We start from the raw sequence: 26,057 nt of genomic DNA on the forward strand, positions 1-26,057 counted from the left end.
GATTCGGGTGCTCCAACCCCAGCCCCTCAGATTGGGAAGCGGATAAACCAGCAGAATACAAAGAAAGAGGGGTATCAGCCACTCAGAAAAATTCCACAAGGGCCACCAAAAATAAAGTTAAAAATGTAATATTTATTGTAGATTTCTTTCTTTGTCTTCTGTTGTACATAATGTACCAATATACCCATATTTATGGAGGACCTGAATAAATACAAGAGGAGCAGTTCTTGAACTGAACCTTGGCAAGGAGAGTTTTTCTTTTTTTATTAAAGCTGTTAAGCATTAAAGTGGGGGTTTATATTATTATGTTCCATTGTGCCAACCGTGTGCAGTTAAACAAGTTAAACAATGAATGCACTAAAGTACTGCTTTTATTTAAAAGTTAATCAAGAAAACAAATGACAGTTAAATTCATAGTTTACCTGCAAGATCAGAAGAGGCAGGCTCCATATTATTCTCCTTCAGCTCTGGGCTTTGTAGATTGATGACATTTCTTTTCACTAAAAGTTCACTCGTCTATATATACAAAAAATAAAAATATATAAAACAATATATATATATATATATAAAATTGCTTGATTAGCTTGATTGTTGCAACCATTCACCAAGTTTTTTTTAGCCCAGGGGAGAATGTCTTGGTTCAAGTTACAAAATAGTAACAAACTGCATTTGTTTATTTGGTCCAAGTAGCTGACAGTTGCCTCTTTTTACTGTCGCTTATTAATTGTAGTTGAAATCTCTTGCATGGGAGCATTTTATTTTTTACAGAAATTAAGTAGACCCACAGACCTGAGAAAAGTGTCACAATAAAACAGGCATCAACAATACCTAATACACAATTGACAATGATTTAAAGCAGTCTTTCTCAACATTTTTCTCAAATTAATTAAAAACATGGGGGTTATGTAATAAAAGGCATTAAGTTTGCCCATGGACAGTAACCCATAGCAACCAATTAGCAGGTAGCATTTACTGGTCGCCTGTTTAAAAGCAACCATCTTATTGGTTGCTATGGGTTACTGCTCCTGGGCAAACGTAGTGCCTTTTATTACATTAGGGGGATTGTCTTTGCGACCCAAACATTGGGGTAAAACAGATATGAATGTTATTATAATTAATATTTTTTATTGTAGGAAGAATCTTTACAGCGTTGGACTGGGGCAGCGCCCCACCAGGTTTTATGCCAGTGTCCGGTCAGCCCTGTACAGTCCTGAATCTTTACATTATTAAATAGTATAATTGGGACCCAAAGGATAAAAATCCCAGATTTAATAGTTAGTAAAACTCTCATTCTACAAACATAAGATCTTTGATCTAGCAGGCTTGAATTATCTCCCAATATTATAAAATGAATGGTGAATCTGTCAATGAAGGAATCGTGAGCAGACTTTAAAGGCATTTTTGCAGAAATTATGAATAAAGTTATCGTATGAAGGAAATTTTTAATTATAGTTCCCTGTCTTTGTAGTGAGAACTTTATTTATATACTGTGTCTAAGAATGTGATGGAAGTCCTAACATTTTACATACATGAATACATAATTCTACAATACATACTTTACAATATTTTGTGCTGGTTTTTTAATTGGATGTATCAGATATTTTTCCATCTATTTAAATTGTAGTCTATGGGGAAAAAAAAGGTTTACTTCTCCCTACTTTGGACCACATTTTCCCTTACAGGTTTATGACCCAGCAGTAATCTGCAACAGAGAGCCTAGCTATGGTTTTCAAACACACACTGTAAATCGCACACATTCCGTAAGATGCTATTTAACCACATTGATTCCTACCTTTTCTGTGCCAGTGCTCAGGTCTCTGGCAAGTACATGATCCTGGAATCCTTTCTGTTTCTGTTTTGCCATTGAGATCCAGGCTGGTTCTGGGCAGGCAAATAGGGAATACATAATTATTAACATATAACAAAATGTATCATCTGTTTGAAAGCATCCATTACATTTTAGCACATGTTTCACATGCTTTCATAATATATGTTATATAAAGTAACAGACAGGTGGCCACACACAAGCAGAGTTTTGAGATCATTGATAAGCCAGCCCAAACACACGTTTTATAATCTGGCCACGTAAATGTAGCCATCTTGCTATGATTTGATTGAACAGCCCCTGGTGCCACACGCAGGCTGTAAATTTGTCTTGTGCTGAACATAATTTTTTGCCTATAGTTTTAACAAAACATGTAAAATCTTCAGCTATGCAGCGCAAATAGGGAAATTAAAGATTGTCTATTAAATCTTTACTAAATTACATACTTTTATATGTAAACCCATTTAAAGGAGACATATAGGATAAATTAAAACCCTAATTTTGCAGACTATATGGTGCTGGTTTTACTTTTGTGTGTAAATTAATATTGTGTGGACCCTTTGCTGAAGCTCCCTATAGATGTTTACTGTGAACATCTATAGGGACAGGTGCTTGTTACTTAAAAGGTATTATATAGATGTATTATGGAAATCACCTATAAAACTTTCACCCATGCAGTTTTGATATTGTAGGGTCTTACATAGGTTACAATCTATAGATTTTTTTTCCCCACCAGAAATGCTGAAAGCTATCCTAACATAGACTGGAAAGATCACAAATCCCTTGAATCCCTGAATAATGTAGTCTTCAAAATAATACCTAATAAAAACAGCAACTCATTTCAGTAAGTATGTTCACTATTAGGGATTTACCATTCAACATAGCAGTTTATTCCTATTTGGCTTTATTTTTTAAAATAAGAAATTAATGATTTTTGTTCTAGATCAGTACAACTGTCGCTCGTAAATACTGTTCTTAGAGTGGTCCTGATATGTTACTTGCATGGTCCTGGTCCTCTCCTGCCCTATGCTCCCTGTGTGTGCCATACTCTGCCTCCCTAAGGCTCCCTTCTGTTTGCCATACTCTGCCTGCCCTATACTCCCTCTGTGTGCCATACTCTGCCAGCTCTATGCTCCCTCTGTGTGTACCATACTCTACCTACCTGTGCCATACTCTGCCTGCCCTATGCTGCCTGTGTGCCATACTCTACTTGTCCTATACTCCCTGTGTGTACCTGTGGCAAATGAGCACAGTTGGGTTTGTTCTGGGGTTGTTAGCATTTGGAAATAATTCTTAGTGGGTCTCTAAGGTGTTTAAGAATGTTCTGGGTGTTGCTGTGCTATCCACAAGGGTGGAGGAGGCATTTGCATTTAATAGTATTTCTTAAAGGAAAACTATAACCCCCGAACAATATAGGTCTCTATAAAAAGATATTGCATAAAACAGCTCATGTGTAAAACCCTACTTCATGTTAATAAACCATTTTCTCAATAATATACTTTTTTTTAGTAGTATGTGCCATTGGGTAATCATAAATAGAAAATTGCCATTTTAAAAAATAAGGACCACCCCCTGGGATCCTGTGATTCAGGGTTCACACAAACAACCCAAACAAACCATACATGTAAGGTCACATGAGCCAATTAACAGGCATAGTTCTTTATTTTGCTTCCACAGTTCTGTTACAGTTAGTTGTAGTATTTCTGGTCAGGTGATCTCTGAGGCAGCATACAAACCATCACAAAATGGTGGTTCAAGGCAAGATATGTAAAAGGGCAAGATTTACTTAAATATCTATACCGGCTTGGTAAGAGTCTTTAATATGTCACTTAATATGATATAAACTGTTGCTTAAATATTCATTTTGGGGGTACAGTTTTCCTTTAACGACTTAAAGAACTATTTCAGAAGTGATGAATGATATCACTCTCTACATAATACTAAAAATTATCTCAAAGGTGAACAACCCTTTTAATGTGGATACGGTCTTTAAAGCTTTTTTAGTAACATGGGTGTGGTTTAAAGTGGCAGTGATTTAAAAAACAGGGAGTGGCCCTAATCCAGGAACAACTAGTGCTATGCCATCCTGTGTATTAGCTAGCCTCAGAGGTAAGAGACAGGTGTAGGCATGAGCAAAATGGTCCATGGTCCCACCAAGGAGCATTGTATGGAGTCACCCTGGCAGAGCAAAAATAACAGTTAAAGGTCTACTGGAGCCAGGATCCTTATGGCTTCAGTGTGTGCTTTTCTACAAAAATTGACCATTTTATAATTAGAACTACTGTATGTGAGGCCATTTAGCTTTGTGTCTAAGCTTTAAATTAAACTTACCATAGTTCTGCTTTTGTGAAAGCTCTTCAGGTTTTGTCTTTTGTTGCCATCTGTCCTCGCTGGCTTGGGATGGCTTAGAAACATTGACAATGTCTGATTGTGTTTCTGCTTTCTTTGCAGGGTCTTGGATATCCTGACTAACTAGTGATGTGGGTTCAGAAGAACAACAACTCTGTTTTATTAATTCACCAACTTGTTCTTCTTCATTGTATTTTAAAGTGGATATTGTCCTTCTCAGCCGGACCCCAAAGGCAACTGTTGATTCAGCTTCGCTTGATTTGATTATAGGAACATTTTCTTTTTTTGAATCTTCTAAGTTGCTTGAATCTGGGAGGCTTGCACTTCCAGCAAACATCTCTGGCTTAATGCTGTGTGCACTAACATTCCTGAAAAAGCTGCTTTCTTTCACACTGGACCCCCCAGAGAGAGATCTTTGCCACACTGGGGCTACAGTGAACAGAACTGGCTTTGTAGAGCTTTTTTGGGGACTTTCTGAATGTCTTGAATTTGGCTTACTGTCCTTCAACACTTTTTCTAATGAGTCTAGAGGCAAATTTTCTTCTTCACATTCAGGTGAAGGCTGATTTATTCTGTTGTCCTCTTCTAATATGTTTTGGCCTGAATTTTCAGCTTCCGGCACGGTGTGCTGTCCATTAAGGTTGAACATATCTTCATCAGTTGTTATACACTTGTCTTCCTCTTTGGCTATTTCAGTCTCAAGCATAGTTTCTGTGTCCTGTGTTGCAGTGTCTAGAGTTTCACTCATTGTAATACTCAGAGAGGCCTCATCTTCTGTTTCTGCAGCTTTGTTACTGTTACAGGCATCAGTAGCTAAAGTATCAGGCAACAGGTCAGCAGCTGGTAAGTTCAACTCTGTTACAATTAAAGAGCTCCCCATACTGATGTGTGCTTCGTCTTCAGTTCTTGATAAAGAAATATCCAGATCAGAGCCTCCACCCTGTTCATCATCTTTACTTTTAGCACCAATGGTTTCCACTAATGAAATTACCTCAGTGCACTCTTCATTTTCTAGGAAAATGTTTGATGAATCACATTTTATGTCATTGTCAACAATAAAATTTGAAGTCTCGGTCTCTGTATTATTTGAAATCTCTGAATTATCAGAAACTGCTGTGATATAACTCTGCACAAATACATGGTCTTCAGAGTCAGAATAGTGAGAATTCTGTTCTTGCCTGTCTGTTTCTTCACAGTGATCATCTGCTTGGTCTTCAGAAAGTACCAGACTGCTATGGATATCAACGTCTGTCTCCCGATAGGTTAATTCATCTTGAGGAATACTTTGCTCATCTCCAGGAATCAGAGTAACAGAAACAACATGTGGGGAATCGTCTTCATCCTCCTCTTCTTCTTCTTCCTTTGTCTCTTCCATTTCAGATTCAACTTGCAAAGGAGTCCCATCCAGTTCAAGGGACTGTACCAATACATCTAAAAGTAGGTAAACAAAAGGTTTATGCCTTGCAGAATGTAATCTATAAAATATGACAATTGAAGAAGCACAGCACAAAGAGCTGATTTTAAAATGTTTTAAACATTGCAGATAAGGATTTTAGGGGGAAATGTAATAGAAGTTGTCAATGCAAAAGAAATGATACATATAGGGAGAGAAGTAAACATTTCACATGTAATATTCAGACTGTTATTGCATTGCAAATTTAATTGTGAATTGTGCACTCTAAAGACTTGCTTGAAAGTGCCATAACCTTTTGGCACGAAGATAACCTTTTCGGTAAGAAGTTTTATTCTATACACTATGCATCTGGGTTTGCAAAAGCTACATTAAATTTGCATAGAGATGCATACATTTTCCCAAAGGCGAGTATTTTTCCCCACTGCCAACTTAGATTACATTTCCACGTTCCATTTTTCCGTGAGTACCATGAAGCGGACATTTTTTGCATGTTCCTTAGAATATGCTATGCAGGATCTGGAATTTTAGCTCTGAAAAGCATTCACTCATTAACACTCATTTATGATAGCAATGCAAGGTGCTAAAATAGGTGCAAAATTTAGCACACACATTTGAACATAATTTGTATATAAGCTTATGTCTGTGTTTCCAATTCACTTTGAAAAAGGCTGGTGTCCCAGCCGAAACGTTAGTTTGTGCCCATAATGAAAAAATTTCTACATTTTGTAAGACCTGTGAGTGCGATTTCTACAGAATAAATATATATATATATATATATATATATATATATATATATATATATATATATATATATATATATATATATATATATATATATATATATATATATTTATTCTGTAGAAATTGCACTCACAGGTCCAACCCAACCCACAACTTGGGTGCCAGACCTTTCTCATGCAAATACAAAATCCAGTTGACGGCATATCAATTGGATGGTTTTGGATAAAACGCATTGATGTCGTTATATTTGGATTGGAGTAAAACAACCATTTTTTTTGCTGTGAGAGCTCTCATTTGTACTATTTTATATATATAAAATAGTACAAATATATATATAACCTCCTGTGTAACAGGAGTTTGTCTTTAAAGTGGGGTGGCTTACAATTCATTGATTTTAAAGCAAACCTACTGTTTCATTGGAAACACTGCATTGTTAGCACTAGAGGGCACCAGAGAGGTTATAAAAAATATATTTCCCTTCCTCCTGTATAAGTTAGCTCTGTACGTCAGCTCACAGACTTTGTAAACTATTAGTTTGTAAACTAACACCACCAACTAATGTATTAGTTGTAACAGTTGTTTTGTCACCTTCTTCTTTGCTTTTGTCTTGTATCTTCTGAAGTAGAGCAGTGTATGAACTACAGTAAACTGCAACAGTTTAGAAAGGGAGTCATGTGGCTTACTGAGATGCTACTAGAAAAATGGGGGGGGCAGTATATTAATGCATTTTTAAAACTGAAATGGGCACTATACCCACTTTTAAATATTAGCTCAATGAATAGGTATTGTGCTGAATACTAAATGTTTGAAAATGCATTTTAATAAAGAAGAATGGGGATCGCCACATGGGAAACCCTTTATATGCAGTGATCCAACTGAATTGCGGGAAAATGCCTTCTTTTACACTTTTTTAAAAAAAAAAGAGTTTTCTGAAGGTTAACTGCCAATTTAATTCCTTGCACAATTATCTATTTTTCAGGCATGTAGCAATTAAAAGGCTTACTTTGCCATTTACCAGCTTTTTCCTAGTTTTTTGACACAGCATCAAGAATTTTTCAAACATGTGTTATACAATTAATTACCCAAATTAAAGGGGCAAACAGTCTGTGCACCTCTATAACTTCGTTGCACATTTAAACAGAATTTATAAAGCAGCCTTCAGAACAGACAGAAACTTCCTTGTAGCAACACAGCTACCCAGAGTTAGAATGGGTCTGACCATGGCATATTGTGAATATACTGCAAAAAAAAAACCATATTACTCAGAAACTATCAATAATTTGTTATTTATATTGCTGACAAGTTACTACCTTCTTTGCTTTTGTCTTCTTCGTTGTTCACATTTTCATCAGACCTTACTAAATGTAAAGTTTGCGTAGCTTTATATTGTTCTTCCTGCAGAAAAAATGTACATGTAAAAGATTAAAGGCCATACTACTATAAAATATTGCATGTTGTAACAAAGGGGGTATATTTACTTCCAGTGCTGCCATCTCTATATTTAAATTGTGTAGTGCACTATGATAAAACTTAACTTAATAAACTTTAATAATCACCCTCTTAAAAAAATCAGGCAGTATGGGAAAATTAATAAAATTTAAGAAATTAATTCAAAAGAATTTGAGATTAACGCTTTAGTAACCAGGTGCAATATTGCGTCAATTATATTCTCACAACTTGATCTCCCTGCCACGTTGATGTGATAAAGCCTGTTGTCAACTTTAGTCAATGTAAATGAAGTCGAGTATATTACTATATATTTTTTATTATCATATTGTTATGTGCAATGCTTGTTTTATATCTCTAGCTTTTGGAGATACTTGAAAATAGTTGTTGCAGGGTAATGTAATAAAAGATGCAAAGTTTGCCTAGTGACCAATAGGATTTTTGTTTTCAAATAACTGACCAGCAAATTCCATTTGGTGATTGGTGATTGGCCATAGGTACCGTAACTAGATCAGTGGCATAATTTTCACCTTTTTATTACATTACACACTTGTCCCCATATATAATAAATGGCACAAAGCTTGCCCATGTGCAGGCAGCCAATAAACTGGTTACCAGTAAATGCTATCTGTTTATTTGTTGCTATAGGTGATTAGACTGTAGCCATGCAGATGTAGATCTGTTATTATACATTATTGAAAATTTGTCACTACACCTCACAGCTTTATAGTGATGTGCGGGTCAAACCCTACCCGACACGGTGTGACAGCTCTATTTATAGAGCCATGCCCGACCCTCCCATATCTGACATCATGAAAGTGGGCATGTACCGCGGGTTTTGGGCCAGCCAACACATCTCTAGTGAGGTGTATCCTGGATACTCTTAATAAAACAATGGAAAAGGATTACCATTGCATGCAAAAAAACATACATCAGTTTGCTTCAGTTTCAGAGCAGGTCCTCTTTGCTTCTTCAGCTTCACTGCAATCCTGTGCTTTGCTGCTGAATTATCCAGGCAGGCCAGAGGGCTGGCAGGAGATGAAAAGTCCACTGGAAGCAGTAAGCCAGCTGGTGTGTTGGAACGAGGAGCCCCACTGGATTGAAGTGGACTGAATGGCTGTGAAGGGACAAAATAAAATATCTTATAAACACAAACCTTGGTAATCAGCCTCTATTATTTCAATAAGCAGTATACATCGCTCGTGTTGTATAACGAGTACTGGGTTTGATTTAATATGACAAGAAATACAAAATCTACCTTCAGATCTCTCAAAGACTACAATTGAGTTCTGTACCACTTGCTGGAACTCTATGATGACATATTTTAGAGCAGGGCCAACTGGAGGCCTGTGAGCCATGTCCCCTCAAAGGCATTACTAGTTGGCTCCATAAACATGCCATCAAGATTTTAGTAGAACCTAGTCCAAAACTCAGACCAATTCCTGAAAGAATGTTCTGTTTAGAGAACATATAAAAATCTAGGATCGATATAGATTATTTGTTAGAAACCTAGTATTAGTACAATAAAGCAAAGCGTTTTGGAAAATGTATGTAAGCAAAATTATACACAAAAGGGAGTTACTTTTTCTATTTTACAAAAATCAATGTTATCTACAATAAACATCAAGCACTGATCATCACTTGCTTCATGCCATTAATCTCACCTTATGCCCAGATTATCTATTAGATATAAATACACCAGGCGCCATCTGTCTAGAAAACCTCAAAATGGAGCTTAATCAAGACCAGGCATTGTGTTGTTCTCAAAACTAGACATTTGCTAACTAATGGTTGGTCAAGCAGTGTACATAAAAAGGAACTGACCATATAATTGCAGAGAACAGAAATGTTATTATTAGGTATAGCGTATACTTTGCCTGTCCATAATTACACAAAATAGAGACTAAATTTGGCATTCAATTGCTGAAGCATATTTGGAAATGATTTAAGCATACATTACAAAAATAAATCTGTTCAACCCCTACAGTTATATTCTGTACATATTGTGACCGTTATTCTGCAGTTTCTACAGTTTTTATGTCATTTTTATTCCACCCTGTCTTTTTATCTGCATGTTTGTGTCATGTTTCTGCGTTACAACCTAAAGTTGCACACACACATTATTGGTAAGAAAATTAAATTGGAACAATCCTTCTAGATGTACCAAAGTACTGGAATAAGCTGTGCTTTACACTACCATATCTTTGTTACTTAAAAGGGAACTCCACACAAACATAACTTAAGCTTTTTGAAGAGTAAACATAATTTCAAGCAACTTTGCAATATACACCAATTAAAAAATATGTACTTTTCATGATTTTTTTTTTTTTTTTATAAAACAATTTATTTGAGCAATAATCAGGTACAATTCTTCCATCTCTAAATATATGCATTTGTTTTACGATCTTGACATTGTATACAAATCAGATCTACATATTAACAGTAACATAAAGGTATTAACAAATAGATCATGCATTTTACGTAGTCAATGCTGTTAATTCCTGGCTTATACTGTCTGAGTTTCCATCATGTTTAGTTTTTCATGATTTTTAATGGTTTGGAACAGTTCCCTAAGTCTCCTTCTCTCCTGCTGATCTGTCTCACTACTTTGCTGAGCTGACTGACTACTGTTACTTTGTATCAGCAGCAATCTGTCCTTAGCCTGTATCCTCCAAACCCCACAATTCCCTGGGGTTTCAATAAGGAACAGAACATCACAGCGCAATGTATTGTGGGTTATGTAGTTCCTGCGTGCTGTCTGTAAGTTGTGGAGAAGTTGTTACAGTTTGTAACATCAGTGTTTAGTCCCTCCTTCCCTGCCACGATGATGCAGAAAGAGAAGAACTGTTAAACAGCTGGATTTCAGCATAGAAATGGCATTTATTCATACTTTTTGAAGAAACAGGTAACAGGTAAGGGTATATTAGGGGGTTACTGAGTGATGTGGGCCTCTCCATCAAATTTTGGTTTGAAAGCCAGAGTTCCCCTTTAAAAAAATTTAAAATTGAAGTGTTTTTCTTTACTATAGTAGTCATTGAATACACCTACAGGCCTTAAGTACAGGTGTTTGTGCAAAAATGAAGAAAAAAAAAAACAAAATAATGAGCAACACAAGGATTTATCTTGCACATTTATAGAGTTTGATATAAAATCATACTTGGGGCTTTATTTTTCAACTACAGATCTACACATAGACACAAAGTGATCTGTATGTTTGGGGAGGCAAATTAGCCATATAGACAATTAGGGCCTCATGGGCCCCCTATACCATCTTGCAGCCACAAGATCTGCTTCCTCTGCTTTAAAGGCATTTTTTATTATGTTGTTACAAGGGCAATGTATTCCCTGTTCAGCAACCATCATGGTAACCGCTCTAGACAGTTCAAAGCCAGTTGATGATGGGACACAGATCAAACACAAAAGAAATCCCTCAGTTACTATATAGCCTCTGATGAATATAAAGTTGTTTTTTGACTTTATTCATACCCTGATGATAGAAAATGCAAGCCAGAATTAAGGCTATTTACCCATTGAAAATACATAGTTCATGATTATGCATCATCTTGATTTTGTCTGCCCTCAGTTTATGCTTTTTAAAAGGCTAGTTTGTAGCAATAATTGAAAGTATACAAAGATAGACAGTATGATGAATGATACATGTACTCAGAAATAGTTCACAGTCAGTAAGAATAAAGTCAGAATAAGATTTGGATTTCCCATAATATGCAATTGAGTTTTCACAAGTTGTTCTTTTTTTTTGATTATTCTGATTTAGTATCAAAACAGGTCTTACGAGAGACCGTAGCAAGTAGGCTATGCATCTGTAACTGCATGATGCATAGAAACAGAAGGCATGCTAGCGTGCATATAAGACACATTTGTGTTTAAACTATATGTTTGCAATGGAAGCCCTGGAAATATTAATTGCCCAGCTTCACCTAGGAAGAATCAGAGTAATCAGTTCTCTCGCAGCAAATTAGGGCTGCCGAAATGAGTCTCTTAGGTCTTTACAGCTGATCTGTATGAACCAGATGATTAATAGGTTAAATGGAACTCGAACATTGTGTCAACATGTTTTTCTCATTTAATTACTCTCTGGAGGTAGGCAGGGCAAGCATTAAATAACCCAAATCCAATTTTCTGGGTGCAGCAAGCAGAATTTACACTACACTGTCTGAGTCAGACATTTTATTGTTAAAAAAAAAAAACCATGGATATTGTCCTGATGTTCAATAGGAACATAGCAGAACATCATAACAAAAAAATCTGGCAGCTAGGAGTTACTACAATCCTGGCTTAGTATCCGATGGCAGCAAAATATATTACTCAGTAAGGAAAGAAAAAGAACTCCAACAAAAAAACATTTCCCTACAATGTCTTCTGTGCAGATGCTCTGTAAGTTCTCAAAAGCATTTCAATTATATGAAGAAATGAAGGATTTTCTCACAAAACTGTTATTTTTATCTGACCCCATCACAGACAGACACAAAAGAGCTTCACCATGATAAGTCTACTGGCTTTTCAGCATTCCTGAAATTCAACTAAATAGTGGAATTCATTCCTTAGAGAGTTAAAATAGTAACCTCAAATGCTAGAGTTTAACAAAACATATTGAATTTCTTCAAAAAAATAAATAAGGCAGATCAGGAAACTGCCTATGTTCAGAAATTTTCTGGGAATGCTTAAACCTCAAATGCCTTAAAAAAAATTCAATAGCTTTGGGGGATAGTGGTTACAGGCTGCTATTTTAAAAAGCATGTATTGTCCCAAGTAAATATAGACTAGTTATATAGTTATTATGAGGGCATATGGCTGTCACGAACCCTCCAATTTCTAGCAGATCTAGCTTTTATAATTAACAGCCATTAACATTCGACCCACACCCTCTCTGTTCCTCCTGCATGGCCCTTCTCCATGCTTTCACGTGCTGTGAGTAGTAATCCCAGAGTACTGTGCATGTTCTACTCCTTGGACTTGGAAGAGGAGAAGTGTCTGCAACGGTGCTACTACATAGACCACCAGTTGACCAGTTTACTTTGGTGACTGACATATGTCTCCAAATGTCAACTATCCTTTAACATTTTGATATTTTCATTTGATTTTCATCTTAGCACCAAGCAGATGCATGGAATGCAGGTATCCTATTACTGGTCTTGACTAATGTAATCAATTCTATAAAAAAAAAATTAAAAAAAAATTAAAAAAAATTGCACCCCATGGTGAGTACTTGGACTTAGTCCAAGAGAAGATTTGAATATTACCTTCATATAATATTGCCCCCTTGATTAAGTCATGCTTCTGTTAGTACACAGTCTTTGCCACACAAGGGAAATAAATGGTCAGCTCTGATTTTCTGTATGACTGCTATGTAGTGGTTCATCTATACCAAGGCGCACACAGTATAAAATAAGCCAATTCAAAACACATTCATTTTGCCATTTGATTTCCTAATAGACGTACCTGATCATCCTCACTGTCAGTCCCTCCTAAACTCAAAGAACTCCGTCTCTGTGCAGGGTTGGAAGACTAAAGAGAAAATGGATAAAGACAAACAAAATACATAGAGATTCAGAACTGAAACCATTGAAAAGATCTTTAATTTTATGGTTTGTGCCAATGAACAGTGGCAATTCTTATTTCAAGAGTTCTGGGACTGATTTATTCACATTAACCTATGGATTTAAATTCTGCCAAATTACATACAAAACATCATACTTTGCACTTTAAGACAATAGAATTTTCTGTTACCATCTCTTGCTAGATCTAGTTTTAAATCTTTTTCCAAACCCTTTCCCTCTAGGACAGGGGTCCCCAACCTTTTTCACCCATGAGCAACATTCAGATTTAAAAAGAGTTGGGGAGCAACACAAGCATGAAAAATGTTCCTGGGTGGTGCCAAATAAGGGCTGTGATTGGCTATTGGTAGCCCCATGTCGACTGACGACCAACAGGAGGGTCTGTTTGGCAGTACATCTGGTTTTTAAGCAACCAAAACTTGCCTCCAAGCCTGGAATTCAAAAATAAGAACCTGCTTTGAGGCCACTGAGAGCAACATCCGAGGGGAGCAACATGTTGCTCATGAGCTACTGGTTGGGGATCACTGCTCTAGGAGATGTAGTGTGGGCAGAACAGGGGCCTGTCCAATAATCACCCTGATTGAGATCCCGGGAAGCCGACATGTCTGATTTATACATACGGTATGTTACATATGATATGCACACATTAGCGACTAATGATGTATAAAGGAAAAAACTGCATACCTTTTCTGAAGGGCGAGCCAAAATTTCATGTAAAGTTATTATCTCTGGAGGACTTCTGGGTAACCCATCATCTTCTGAAAGTGCACCAGAATCTTCCATTTTCTTGCGAGCAATGATCTTAGGAGAGGACCCCATCCTGATGTTCTGCTGAAGCTGTAGCTGTAAATTAGAGCATTATAGAGCTTTTAGCTGGCAATGGAAATTTCTTTCCTGTGTGGTTGGCCTTGTAAACATCTGAATATTTTGTTAACTCCCCCTATAAAGATGGCTATACTGTTTCACTAAGCTGTATGTATGGGCCCATCAGACAGCCTTGAAATGCCTTCGGATCGCATCAGTCCTTCTGGAAAACCTGATTTGCCATTGCATTCTATCAACAACTGCAAGGGGCATCAGTAGACCTGGCAGTAACATATATATTAAAAGTATGTTACCATAAAAAATGTTACATGTACCTGAAAAAACTGGTGATGTGAGAAGTAGAATGGAACATAAACAGATTTAACATCAAGAGAATAAACACCAGCAGTGAATTTTGGAGTCCCACTGCTTTTATCCCTAGGAAGAAATGTCAAATTCTGCTTCTAAGTTTTCCATTTTCACAAATATGCTCTAATAGTGCTCATCTCCAGAGCTTTGGATGAAAATTTAGTTAAGGAATTATTCACAGACTGACTTTGTTGTTGTTAAATGGATGATTTGGATCAGGAAAATAAAGTCATACTATACATGGGTGCTGCTGACAGTGGATGGGCACTAGTTTAGTGATTTCCAGGTAAGTAAAAATCCTGGTAAAAAATCCTTGATAAATGGCCGCATTGGCCTGAAAATGTTGCTGTGATGCCCTAAAGCACTATAAAAACTTTTTAAAAAAGAAGTTTGGTGGTGCTGTTCAAAATACTTACCCAGTAAAAATCCTTGAAGCAAAATGTGTATAACATGCTTTTTTGGCTGTTGTATACCCAAAGCTTGTAGGTTAAGCTTCTGTATAGAATCATACTTTCCTAAAGATGAATGTTTTCATTTTTTATTCATTGTTGTAGAGTTTGCCTCCTACCAGTCCCTGTCAAACTCAATTTCCCCAATTTGACTAAGAGTTAGGGGGTTATTTACTAAGCTCCGAATATCCGAAATTCCCAGAAATCCGAAAAATAAAAAATCACGAATTTTTCGAAATTTATTAAACCTCGAGGGCTAAAAAGCCTGAATATAAAAACATGGCATCTCAAACCTGTCGAGGTTGCATAAAAGTCAATGGGAACAGTCCCATTGATTTTTGGTTGTGTCGGGGGTTTCGGGCAATTTCACAATGTTTTCGGAGCTTTCGGGTGAATTAACAAAAAAACGTGAAAATCTGAGCTTTTCCCGCAAAGCAAATTTTCAGGAAAATGTAATAATAAATAAGCGTTAAAAACCCGAGCGGGTTAGATCGGAGTTTGTAGCAGCCGATATTGACATAAATTCAGACCTTGATAAATAACCCCCTTAAAGTCACACTACACCTACACTAGATCTAATCACTCAATTTCTTAGCTCACACTGAAATGGCTTTCATTTTATAACCTCCTCATACTTCTCATCTTGTTTACTAATATATTTTTTCTCTTGATCAAGCGGTACTTATAATAAAAAAAAAAAACTCCTTCTGCTTCAGCTCTGCGTTGCTCTGCATTGGATTAAATGGCACATAAAACCAATTCTCATAAATCACCCCGTGCCTCTGGAACACTCTACTATGTTTCACAATTAATTGGTTTCTCAATCTTTTCTAAAGGAAGCATTTCTGTAGTATTCCCCAGATGCAATACTAATCATATGTATGCACTTGATTCTCACTTGCACTATCCCTTTAACAGTATGTAATTAACATTTGCTTTGGTGTATTAACCCATAACAACCAATAAGATACTTTTGAACATGTGACCAGTAAACATTACCTGCTGATTTGTTGCTATAGGTAAATACAGGGGTGGATAAATGTACAGGCTGTCCTAGGCTATAGCCTAGGGGCCCATTATGATCAGGGGCCCATTTCTATTTTATTTTTGCTGCTGGGTCTGGTTGGGTGCACCTGCTATGAGAAAAATGCAGACAAAGTGTGTGTGTGTGTATATACTCAAATGCATTGATGTCAATGGCATGTGCTGAACCCAACCCAGTATAGAGAGCTCAGGTGTCCGTGTGCCTGGATCTGCTCACATCCAGATCCAGCAGTGGCTCAGAATGGAGCCCCTGTGTATGTAGCCTAGGGCCTCACATGTCATTAATCAGCCACTGGGTAACCTGTAGCAGCACCTCTTATTATAATCTTTATTATAACCTTGTCTGTTTCTGTACTTCTGTTCTTCCCTCCCTCAGCTGTTAGCACTTATGTCTTAAATTACCCCCTATGAATGTTCGCTGAAATAAATCTATCACCTTGTTGGGGTTGCCCCCTTTTTTGAGGCAGAATACCAGCCTTCTGGTTCGGACAGGGTGATGTCATTTTGGGGTGGGGCAATGATGTCACAAAGAAGGAAATGGGCAGATGGGGTGGTGAAATGGACGGAACAGAAGAGGGTCTGTCCTTATAACGGGTAATCAGGCAGCGGAAAAGGACAGCAAAGGAAGGGATTTACAGGACATTACAAATTTAGCAGCAAGTAAATTGTACATTTGTAATATTGGCCTTGTCCCTAGCTGCTTATTTAAAACCGGGCAAACACCAGCTGAGAGGCAACCCAACCCCATGCTAAAAAAACTTCAGCCCTAGTGAGACTGAAACAAAAGCTGCCTATAAATACCCATATAATCCATGTATGGCATGGCACCTATTTTCCAGAATGCTTGGGACATGGAGTTTTCCAGATATGGGTCTTTCTGTAATTTGGCTCTCTATGCTTTAAGTCTACTAAACAATAACTTAAACGTTAAATAAACCCAATACTATTGTTTTGCCTCCAGCAAGGATATATAATACCTTAGTTGGGATCAAGTACAAGGTATTTTATTATTACACAGAAAAAGGATATTTTAAAAAATCTGAATTATTAAAATGGTCTCTGTGGGGGATGTCTTTCCATAATTCAGATAACACCTTTCTGGATAATGGATCCCATACCTGTACTTAAACTGCTAAGAAATACCAAAGAAATGGTTGTACCTGTAAAGCCTTTACTTTCCCAGGGGGATTTTCATGTGAGGACAGCTCCTTGGGAGCATTTTCTGCTTCAGCGATAAACACACTGTCATGTGATAAGGCCTTGTTTCCCATATTGCCTTTTGTCCTTTCAACAAACAAAACATAAAGTTATAAATTTACATTTTGGCTAATGAGCATTTTTCCAGACTTTCCCTGAAGATTGTTCACCATCCAGCAGTTAAAGCAGAACCTGATATCCGGCTCACATGCATTCTGTATTCAGAGATTCAGTTCTCATAAACCTTCTAATTCTCATGAGCAAAAACCACTTACTTTCATAGATAGAAATTAGTTTAAATTCTGTGACATGGGCAGCGGTCAGGTAGTGGTTTAATTAAACAGTTCACCAATTAATTGTTCTTGGTCTAGATTGTCTAGCAGCCATTTCAATGTGCTAAACTCCTGCACAGCCTACAATATGCATTTTTGTTTTTTACAAGCACATTCAGTTGTATGTTACGCTTCCATTTTGTGGGGGTTGCAAGGGGTTAAAGTACAATAACAGCTAGAGACAGAGGCCACAGATAATCTTCCTAAGTGGTTGCATTCACATAAGCAGCTAGGAGTTGCCTTTCATTCAGTCTCTGAACCATTGTAGTTATTTGTACGGTAGATCAGAATTGGTTTTGTTTCTGTATCTGTTCTAGTTCCAATCAAAAGGTCTATGAATAGATTAAAATATATATGGACGTAAAATCACATATGATATTTTTGCCCAGTAGACATATACAGAGCATAGAGTAACAACAGCAGACTTTGTACACATTGGATATTTTGTCCCAAGGATTCTGGATCTGGTGTTTCCGAATAAGGGTTGTTTTCTGTTTTTTGGATCCCATACATTAAAGCAATACCAAAACTTTCCTATAAAAATCATAGGAACATGTCCATATCTAGGAGCTGCTGCACGACCAATATGTTCAACTAAAAGCTCCCCCAAAGCCGCCGTCAGTCCCACAAACCTTTGTTAACCTGATCTTCTGATACATCGTCACGGATCTTCCACATTGCTTCAGTGATGTTGAGCTGGGGGCGGAGCGATCCTTCCATAGGCTGCAGTCCTGTTTTCATTTGTAATTGGCCAATGGAGAGATTGAGCCGCCCCCAGCCCAACATCACTGAAAAAACACAGAAGATCATTTAACAGTGTCAGAGGGTCGGGTTAACGAATGTTCGCGGGGCTTCTTTGGAGGGGCTTGAAAAATATCCGGCGTGCAGCAGCTCCTAGATATGGACACGTTCCTATGATTTTTATAGGAACTTGTTGGTATCGCTTTAAGTCTGATAAAAAAAATCATTCAAACAATAAACCCAAAAATGGCTGCTTATCGTCAATATAGATTCATGCAGCTTAGTTATCAAGTACAAGTTAATGTTTTATTATTACATCAAAAGAGGAAATAATTGTTAGATATTGAAATTATCACTTAAAATGGAATCAAAGGGAGATGCCCTTCTAGTAATCTGTAAGCTTTCTGGATAATGGGTTTCAGGATAACAGATCCCATACCGGTACTATGCAGGGAACCCACATTGTGATTTTCATATGTAGTGCCCCTTACCCTAGGTCTTGTGCTGGATGAAGGGCACTGGAACTGGCTCCTGTTACGCTGACATCACTGCTGGATTGGCTGGGCTTTAAAATGTTCTCCCTGATGGGAACAGGTACTTCTTTCCGTCTGTCCTTCTTTTTTACAAAAAATTTTTTGAAGGCCTTAAATTTTGACTTCTTTTTCCCTGTAGCTAGGAAAAAATAAAAAATAAGATTAGAATTTTAAAATGAAAGCAAATGCTACATAAGAGACCTAGAAGATAGATCAAAATATGTGAGGAATGGAGGAAGTTGGTTTCCTTTTGTCTATTCCGGGTCAGTTGTTACAGGAACTGATGCCACAAACAGACGTGGTCAATATAGGACAACATGTAATGCTGCTATCTATGACACAGCTCCATTAGCTATGTCCAAAGGGGTAGACAGGGGATTTATGTAGCAAGCAGGTTTGTTTTGTCACATAGCAGCACACTTGCTGTTTACAAGCTGCGACAAATGGGTGGATTTACGGGTGCGTTTTTTCACAATCGGCAGAAAGTTTTGAACTGAGCAGCCCCTTGAAAAATCAAGCAATCTTGTTCAAAACAAATAGGTGACAAGTCTACAAATACTTCTTTGGATCTTAAGTTCCACTTGCTATCATCTTACAGTTAAATTCCTTCTAGCAGTTGAAGCCCAGAAAAAGGCAGAGGAACAGTGCTGTTGTCAGTGGCCCAGTCACATTTTATGTGCCGCGCAGTCAAAAAAAAATCTACCGAGGGGACCTCACCCTGTTGGCCTAGTGGGCCGGTGGGGATGCCCGCCGCACCTTCGGCGGGGACGCCCGCCTCGTTGAACCTTCCTCTCTGTGCGCCGGTTCTCTATGGCGCGCGTGCACTTCTGGGTTTTATGAGTAAACGTCGCCGGCATCATGACATAAGGGCGCCAAATTTAAATGAATTTAAAGGGACTTTGTAACCAAACTCATTGCCTGTTGTTTGGTTCTACTAGTTCATTTCCTGGGTGCTATATTCTGTATCCGATTCCTGTTTTTGACTCCTGCCTGTCTATTCTGAACTCCGTTATTCTGACCTGTGCCTGCCTGACCATTCTGATTGATCTCCCGATTTTTGACCCTTGCCTGTCTGACTCTGATTGTACTCTGCCTGCACCGACCCGGCCTGTTTGACTATGCTCTGTCTATTCCAAGAACTGTGCTTTCCATCCTAATTCTTGCTAACGATCGTGCCACATTGCTCGTCCAGAACCTTCACTTTGCTCCTCTCTTAATAAGACCTGGCGGCATCAGATTAGACGAGGGCTCCTCCCAAGGTGAAAGGCGGCTGTTAAAGGCAGAAGCAAGAGCCGTGACCAGGGAGCCTAGCATTGGTTCTGGATTTTGGGTGCCGTTTGTGACATTTGGTTTAGGGGGCGATACATCGGTGGAACAGGCAGAAGAGGGGCTCGAAACAAAACCAACAGGACACATGCAACAACTGTTAAGGAAGAGGCTGCAGGTGTCCCCACGAGCACGAGGAGATCACCAGACTTCCCCGCCACCCCACTAGACCACCAGGTACAGTTACACATACTTCAATGGTATCGCTACGGAGCGCCGATCAAAGCAGTCACGGAGTCAGGCGTTTGAATATCAAATTGTTGGCTTTATTAAGCGCATTAAAAGTACAGTGGAGGGGGATTACAACTAACGCGTTTCGTGTCAGCAAACCTGACACTTCATCAGAGTAATTAGTGCATACCTGTGTAGGTGCTTAAATAGTGACACATATGCATATCATTAATGAATTAAAGGAAAAAAGAAGTGTTCTCACAAAATAATATACAAATGTTCAAAATTATACATATAAAATAAAACACATGAATATCTGTATCAAAATAACAATCAATTTTTTCAAAGAAATATCCTAGTGAGAATATGTGTTGTGTACATTGATTACTTAATTCGATGATCTCATATATATGAAGAAAATATTAAATAAATAATCGATTTTTTATTTTGATTATTTAATATTTTCTTCATATATATGAGATCATCGAATTAAGTAATCAATGTACACAACACATATTCTCACTAGGATATTTCTTTGAAAAAATTGATTGTTATTTTGATACAGATATTCATGTGTTTTATTTTATATGTATAATTTTGAACATTTGTATATTATTTTGTGAGAACACTTCTTTTTTCCTTTAATTCATTAATGATATGCATATGTGTCACTATTTAAGCACCTACACAGGTATGCACTAATTACTCTGATGAAGTGTCAGGTTTGCTGACACGAAACGCGTTAGTTGTAATCCCCCTCCACTGTACTTTTAATGCGCTTAATAAAGCCAACAATTTGATATTCAAACGCCTGACTCCGTGACTGCTTTGATCGGCGCTCCGTAGCGATACCATTGAAGTATGTGTTAAGCCGGCTAGAAGGAGCCAGATGTATCGCGAGAGCTGCGACTCAGCAGGAGCCGGCGTACCACGGATGAGCTCCGCCATTAGCCGCATCGTCCTTGTGTTTGTTACAGTTACACATCCTCCCTTGGCTACCCCTCATGCCGAACCTCCCGGGCCTGCACCACGTTGCAATTTTAAAGGTCAAGGATGGATCAGGGAGGGTCACGGGGTAGTTGCAAATAATGCCTTGGTGGCCTGCAGGGCTCCAGCTGGAAAACCCATAGAATGATTATGTGCTCCCTAGATTAAATAAAAAAATAGGGACAAAAAAAAAAAATGAAGGAACTGTGCTCTGCTTGACAGTTGTACTTATGTGGCACAGAACCAATTTACCAGCCCCCCACACTTGCATTGTGTATTCAACAAAAATAAATGTAATAACGTAAGACAGCTTATTATAAACTGTCACATACAAGATGCATTCCCAAAACGGAGTTCATGCTTATGTCAATAAACGCTCTGATTTAAATACCATCACAGAATTTCAGGCTTACGTACATAAACTGTAAACAGTGGCTGTGTAGAAACATGTATGTCTATACATATTATCGCCAGTCTGTCTTTCCCAACTGCAGCTGAACTACAATTTCCAATGCACTGCATGTCTCATTGTACTAAAATACAGCTACTACTTGTTTAGTAAAAATGTGTATTTTCCATAGTGACACTCCACCTGGCTTTGTTACTTATGATACTTTATGTATTTAGGGTCCCCCCAACTTCTCTTAAGTCACTATATTGGAGCTTTGGAATCACAAATATTTAACTTCATCAGGAAAAACAGATTCATCAAGAGACAAAACATCTTTAGACCTATGGTATTTGGAGGCCTTGATGTCCCCTCCCTAAACCATAATTATATGGCAGCTTTTATACATATAAAGTACATTTTTCTTACCCAGATTAAAATAGTGATACTATAATAATGATACATCTCCATTATGTTTTAGGGACTGTCAACTAGTAGGCTTCTTTATTCACACTTGGTGCACATTTACTAAAGAGTGAAAGTGAAAATTCGCCAAAAATGAAGCTGTCCCTCAATATTTCCAATTTAGTAAAAGGATAATACACCAAGTTTTGGATAATTAACTTTGCAGTGGTGAGAATTCTCTTTGCATGGTCATAAATTCAGCTCTCTTCTCCAGGTGAAAATTCTCCAGTTTACGAAGAAGTATTTTTGTCAAGAGAAATTTCTCCAGATTCAGTCTGGCAAACTTCCCTTATAAAGATAGAGCAGCCACTTTAAAATCGACATAATTTTCACCCTTTCCATGCTAATTTTTCTATGGCGAAAACTCTCTAGAGAAAAATGTATGGGAGAAATATACTGGTTATTGTAAAAGAGAATTTACGCCTCGAGAACTTTCACCACATTTAATAAATATGAGATGTGTTGTAAAAATAAACCTGGCAAAGTGAGGTGAACATTGGTGAAGTTAGATAAAGAGAAAATTCATACTTTAGTAAATGTGCCCCTTAGTAAGAGTGTCCTGTAGTTCAGAAATTCGGATCTGCTGTAATAGTTCTTGCTAATACATTCACAGCTTTCAACATTATAATTACACTTGGGGCAGATTTATCAAAATGTGTGTTTACAAATACTCACAACTGTTCTTTTAGTTCCTATGGGATTTTGAGAACCATATTTTTCAAATGGTGAGTTCTAACTTTCACACATTGATAAAAACAATTCTTAAAATCCTATAGGAATGAATAGAATGGGGTGGAGCTTTTAATTATTAAGCTCTAAACTTACATTTTGATAAATCTGCCCCTTAAAGGAGAATTCAACCCTAACATTAAAAAAACCCTACTCCCCTACATAGACCCCCCCTCCCTTCTCCCCCAGCCTTGTGTTTTACTTACCCCTCTGCGCAGATTCAGGAATTGTAGTTCATGGGCGCCATCTTCTTCTCTTCGGAAATCTTCGGAATGAGACCGACGTGGCGGCGCATGCGCAGTTGGAGCAATTTTCTGTTTCGCGACAACTGCGCATGCACCAAAACTCACGAAAATTGCCAAAGTGCCGGTCTCATTCCGAAGATTACCGAATCAGCTGAAGATGGCGACTTTGAACTCCGATACCTGAATCTGCACCAAGGGATAAGTAAAATGTCAGGGGCATTTGCCCGGGGTAACAAGCAGGGAGGAGGGTCTATGTAGGGTAGGGGGGTAGGGGCTTTTTAACGTTAGGGTTGAATTCTCCTTTAAGCTTGTTCTTTACTCCATTCAATAACCCCCCAGAGACCATTGGCTCAAGCATCCTGAAATCCACTTCATCAATACAATCAGCTATTTCCAGATTTGACCTTGTTCATAATATGTGCAAAATGTCTGCTATTCTCAATGACAATCAGATCTGCACATAGCTAGATGTGGACCCATACTCATAACAGAGGTACAACTGTCACAACCTGACTTGCTATTGTGAATCGGTATACTCTACTTATGCCCTTAATATAAAACCTACAACCACTGGCTGAACCTGGCTGAGATTTGAGTCTGAACTTAACTTTCGTAAAATGTTACAGCAGCAGGTTTTCTCTGCACCCAAGTTTACAACTACAGCTGTGTTTTATTTATAATACCATCATTTGGCAACATGACATGAGAGAATGGAACCCCATATAGGGATTGCTTGGGCCAGCAGCTAAGCTGGGCCAGCTGCAACATTTTAGGTATGTTTCTAGAACACAGTTGTAAACTGGAGTACTTCTAAGTACATGAATCTGGGCTTACATTGCTCAGAAATGACTGTATCTGTAAACAAAGTCTCTGTTCTGTCGGTGAATGATCCAGGCTGAAGTCTGTTTCAATAAGCTTGTGCTGGGAAGTAGCACTTGGAGCCAGAAGCATCTGCAGGATTTATCATTGGATCGTTGCAAAAGAAGCCACATTCACCAATTTATACGGGAACACCAATAAAAGCTATACAGTGACAGCGCAGCTCAAAGCCATTTCTAGTTTTAGCATCATAAGCAGGAATTGACTTAAAGGAAAACTATACCCCCAAAATGAACACTTAAGCAACAGATAGTTCATATCATATTAAGTGGCATATTAAAGAATCTCACCAAACTGGAATATATATTTAAGTAAATATTGCCCTTTTACATCTCTTGCCTTGAGCCACCATTTCGTGATGGTCTCTGTGCTGTCTCAGAGATCACCTGACCAGAAGTATTTCAACTCTAACTGTAACAGGAAGACGTGTGGAAGCAAAAGACACAACTCTGTCTGTTAATTGGCTCATGTGACCAAACATGTATGGTTTGTTGGTATGTTTGTGAGTACAGTGAATCCTACGATCCCAGGGGGTGGCCCTTATTTTTTAAAATGGTAGTTTTCAATTTATGATTACCCAATGGCACATACTACTAGAAAAGTGTATTATTATGAAAATGGTTTATTTACATGAAGCAGGGTTTTACATATGAGCTGTTTTATGCAATATCTTTTTATAGAGACCTACATTGTTTGGGGGGTATAGTTTTCCTTTAAAGGGGTTGTTCACCTTTGAGATAACTTTTAGTATGATGTAGAGAGTGATATTCTGAGACACTTTGCAATCGGTTTTCATTTCTTATTATTTAAGGATATTGAGTTATTTAGCTTTTTATTCAGCAACTCTTCAATTTGCATTTTAAGCAACCTGGTAGCTAGGGTCCGGATTACCCTAGCAACCATGCATTGATTTGAATAAAAGCCTGGAATATGAATAGGAAAAGGCCAGAATAGAGAGATGAGTAATAAAATGTAGCAATAACAGTACATGTATAGACTTATAGAGAATTTGCTTTTTAGAAGGGGTCAGCGACGCCCATTTGAAAGCTGCAAAGAGTCAGAATAAAAAGTCATATAATTATAATACTATCAAAAATAAATAATGAAGACCAATTGAAAAGTTGTTTAGAATTGGCCATTCTATATTATACTAAAAGTTAACCTAAAGGTGAACCACTCCTTTAAACGAGTATTTCACCTTTAAGTGAACTTTTAGTATGTTATAGAATGGCTGCTTTTAATCAACTTTTAAACTGGCTTTCATTATTTATTTTTAGTAGTTTTTTGAATCATTTATTTATTTTCTTCTGACTCTGACGCCGTTTACTGTACACTGATTTAAAATGTACATTTCTAAAATAACCATAAACAGTCATCTAACAGCCCAAGTTATATCAGTGTTTCATGTGTCTGACCAGTGAAGATCTGTGTCCAATTTCTCTGCATGTGCCTGCATCACAAACAAGGTAATTGAAAAAAAATCTTTCTGGTGAACTCAAAACTCTACTGAAGATTGGAAGATGAACAACCCCTTTACAGTTCACGTTATGTAAGAGTGCATGATTGGGACAGATCTCTTTACCAATACATAACAATGTGCAATATACTATTGTGTTTTACAGGGAGTCTTGCTCAGCCTCAGTTTCAATGAGACAATTTTCTTAATTGCCCTTTGCCTTAAAATATGTTTCTATTCATTTATATCACCATTAAAGGAGAAGAAAAGTCGTTTCAAACTTGGGCCAAATGTTAGGCATCCCAAGTGAATGTATTTACTTACCTGAAACCCTGGGCCGGTGCTCCTATCAGCAGAAAACTGCACCGGCCCAGGGTTATTCCAGTGACCACCTCAGATCACTTCTCTTCCGTCTTCTTCTTTCTTCGCATGGCTGCGCATGCAGATTAAAGTGAAAAGCCGAACGTTAACTAAAAAGTCGGCTATTTTGTTCTACTGCACATACGTCTGCCCTGGGAAATTTGAAGAAAGAAGGAGCCAGTAAAGGATCGCTCCGTGGTGCTCCCTGGAAGAAGCCCAGACGGTGCAGTT

General features: G+C 37.7%; 1 protein-coding gene across 1 annotated transcript in view; it reads right to left on the minus strand.

Moving 5' to 3' along the window:
- kiaa1210.L (KIAA1210 L homeolog) overlaps nucleotides 1–26,057 on the minus strand; it is a gene marked incomplete at its 5' end in the record, with an annotated part of 30,486 nt that overhangs the window by 3,041 nt on the left and 1,388 nt on the right. The window contains 9 exon segments of the mRNA NM_001095455.1: nucleotides 423–516; nucleotides 1,793–1,881; nucleotides 4,157–5,605; nucleotides 7,640–7,724; nucleotides 8,707–8,892; nucleotides 13,236–13,301; nucleotides 14,036–14,194; nucleotides 17,178–17,301; nucleotides 18,779–18,953. Coding sequence (NP_001088924.1) covers nucleotides 423–516; nucleotides 1,793–1,881; nucleotides 4,157–5,605; nucleotides 7,640–7,724; nucleotides 8,707–8,892; nucleotides 13,236–13,301; nucleotides 14,036–14,194; nucleotides 17,178–17,301; nucleotides 18,779–18,953 — 2,427 coding nt within the window.

The sequence above is a fragment of the Xenopus laevis genome, chromosome 8L, assembly GCF_017654675.1.
Source record: "Xenopus laevis strain J_2021 chromosome 8L, Xenopus_laevis_v10.1, whole genome shotgun sequence".
Taxonomy (NCBI): Eukaryota; Metazoa; Chordata; class Amphibia; order Anura; family Pipidae; genus Xenopus; species Xenopus laevis.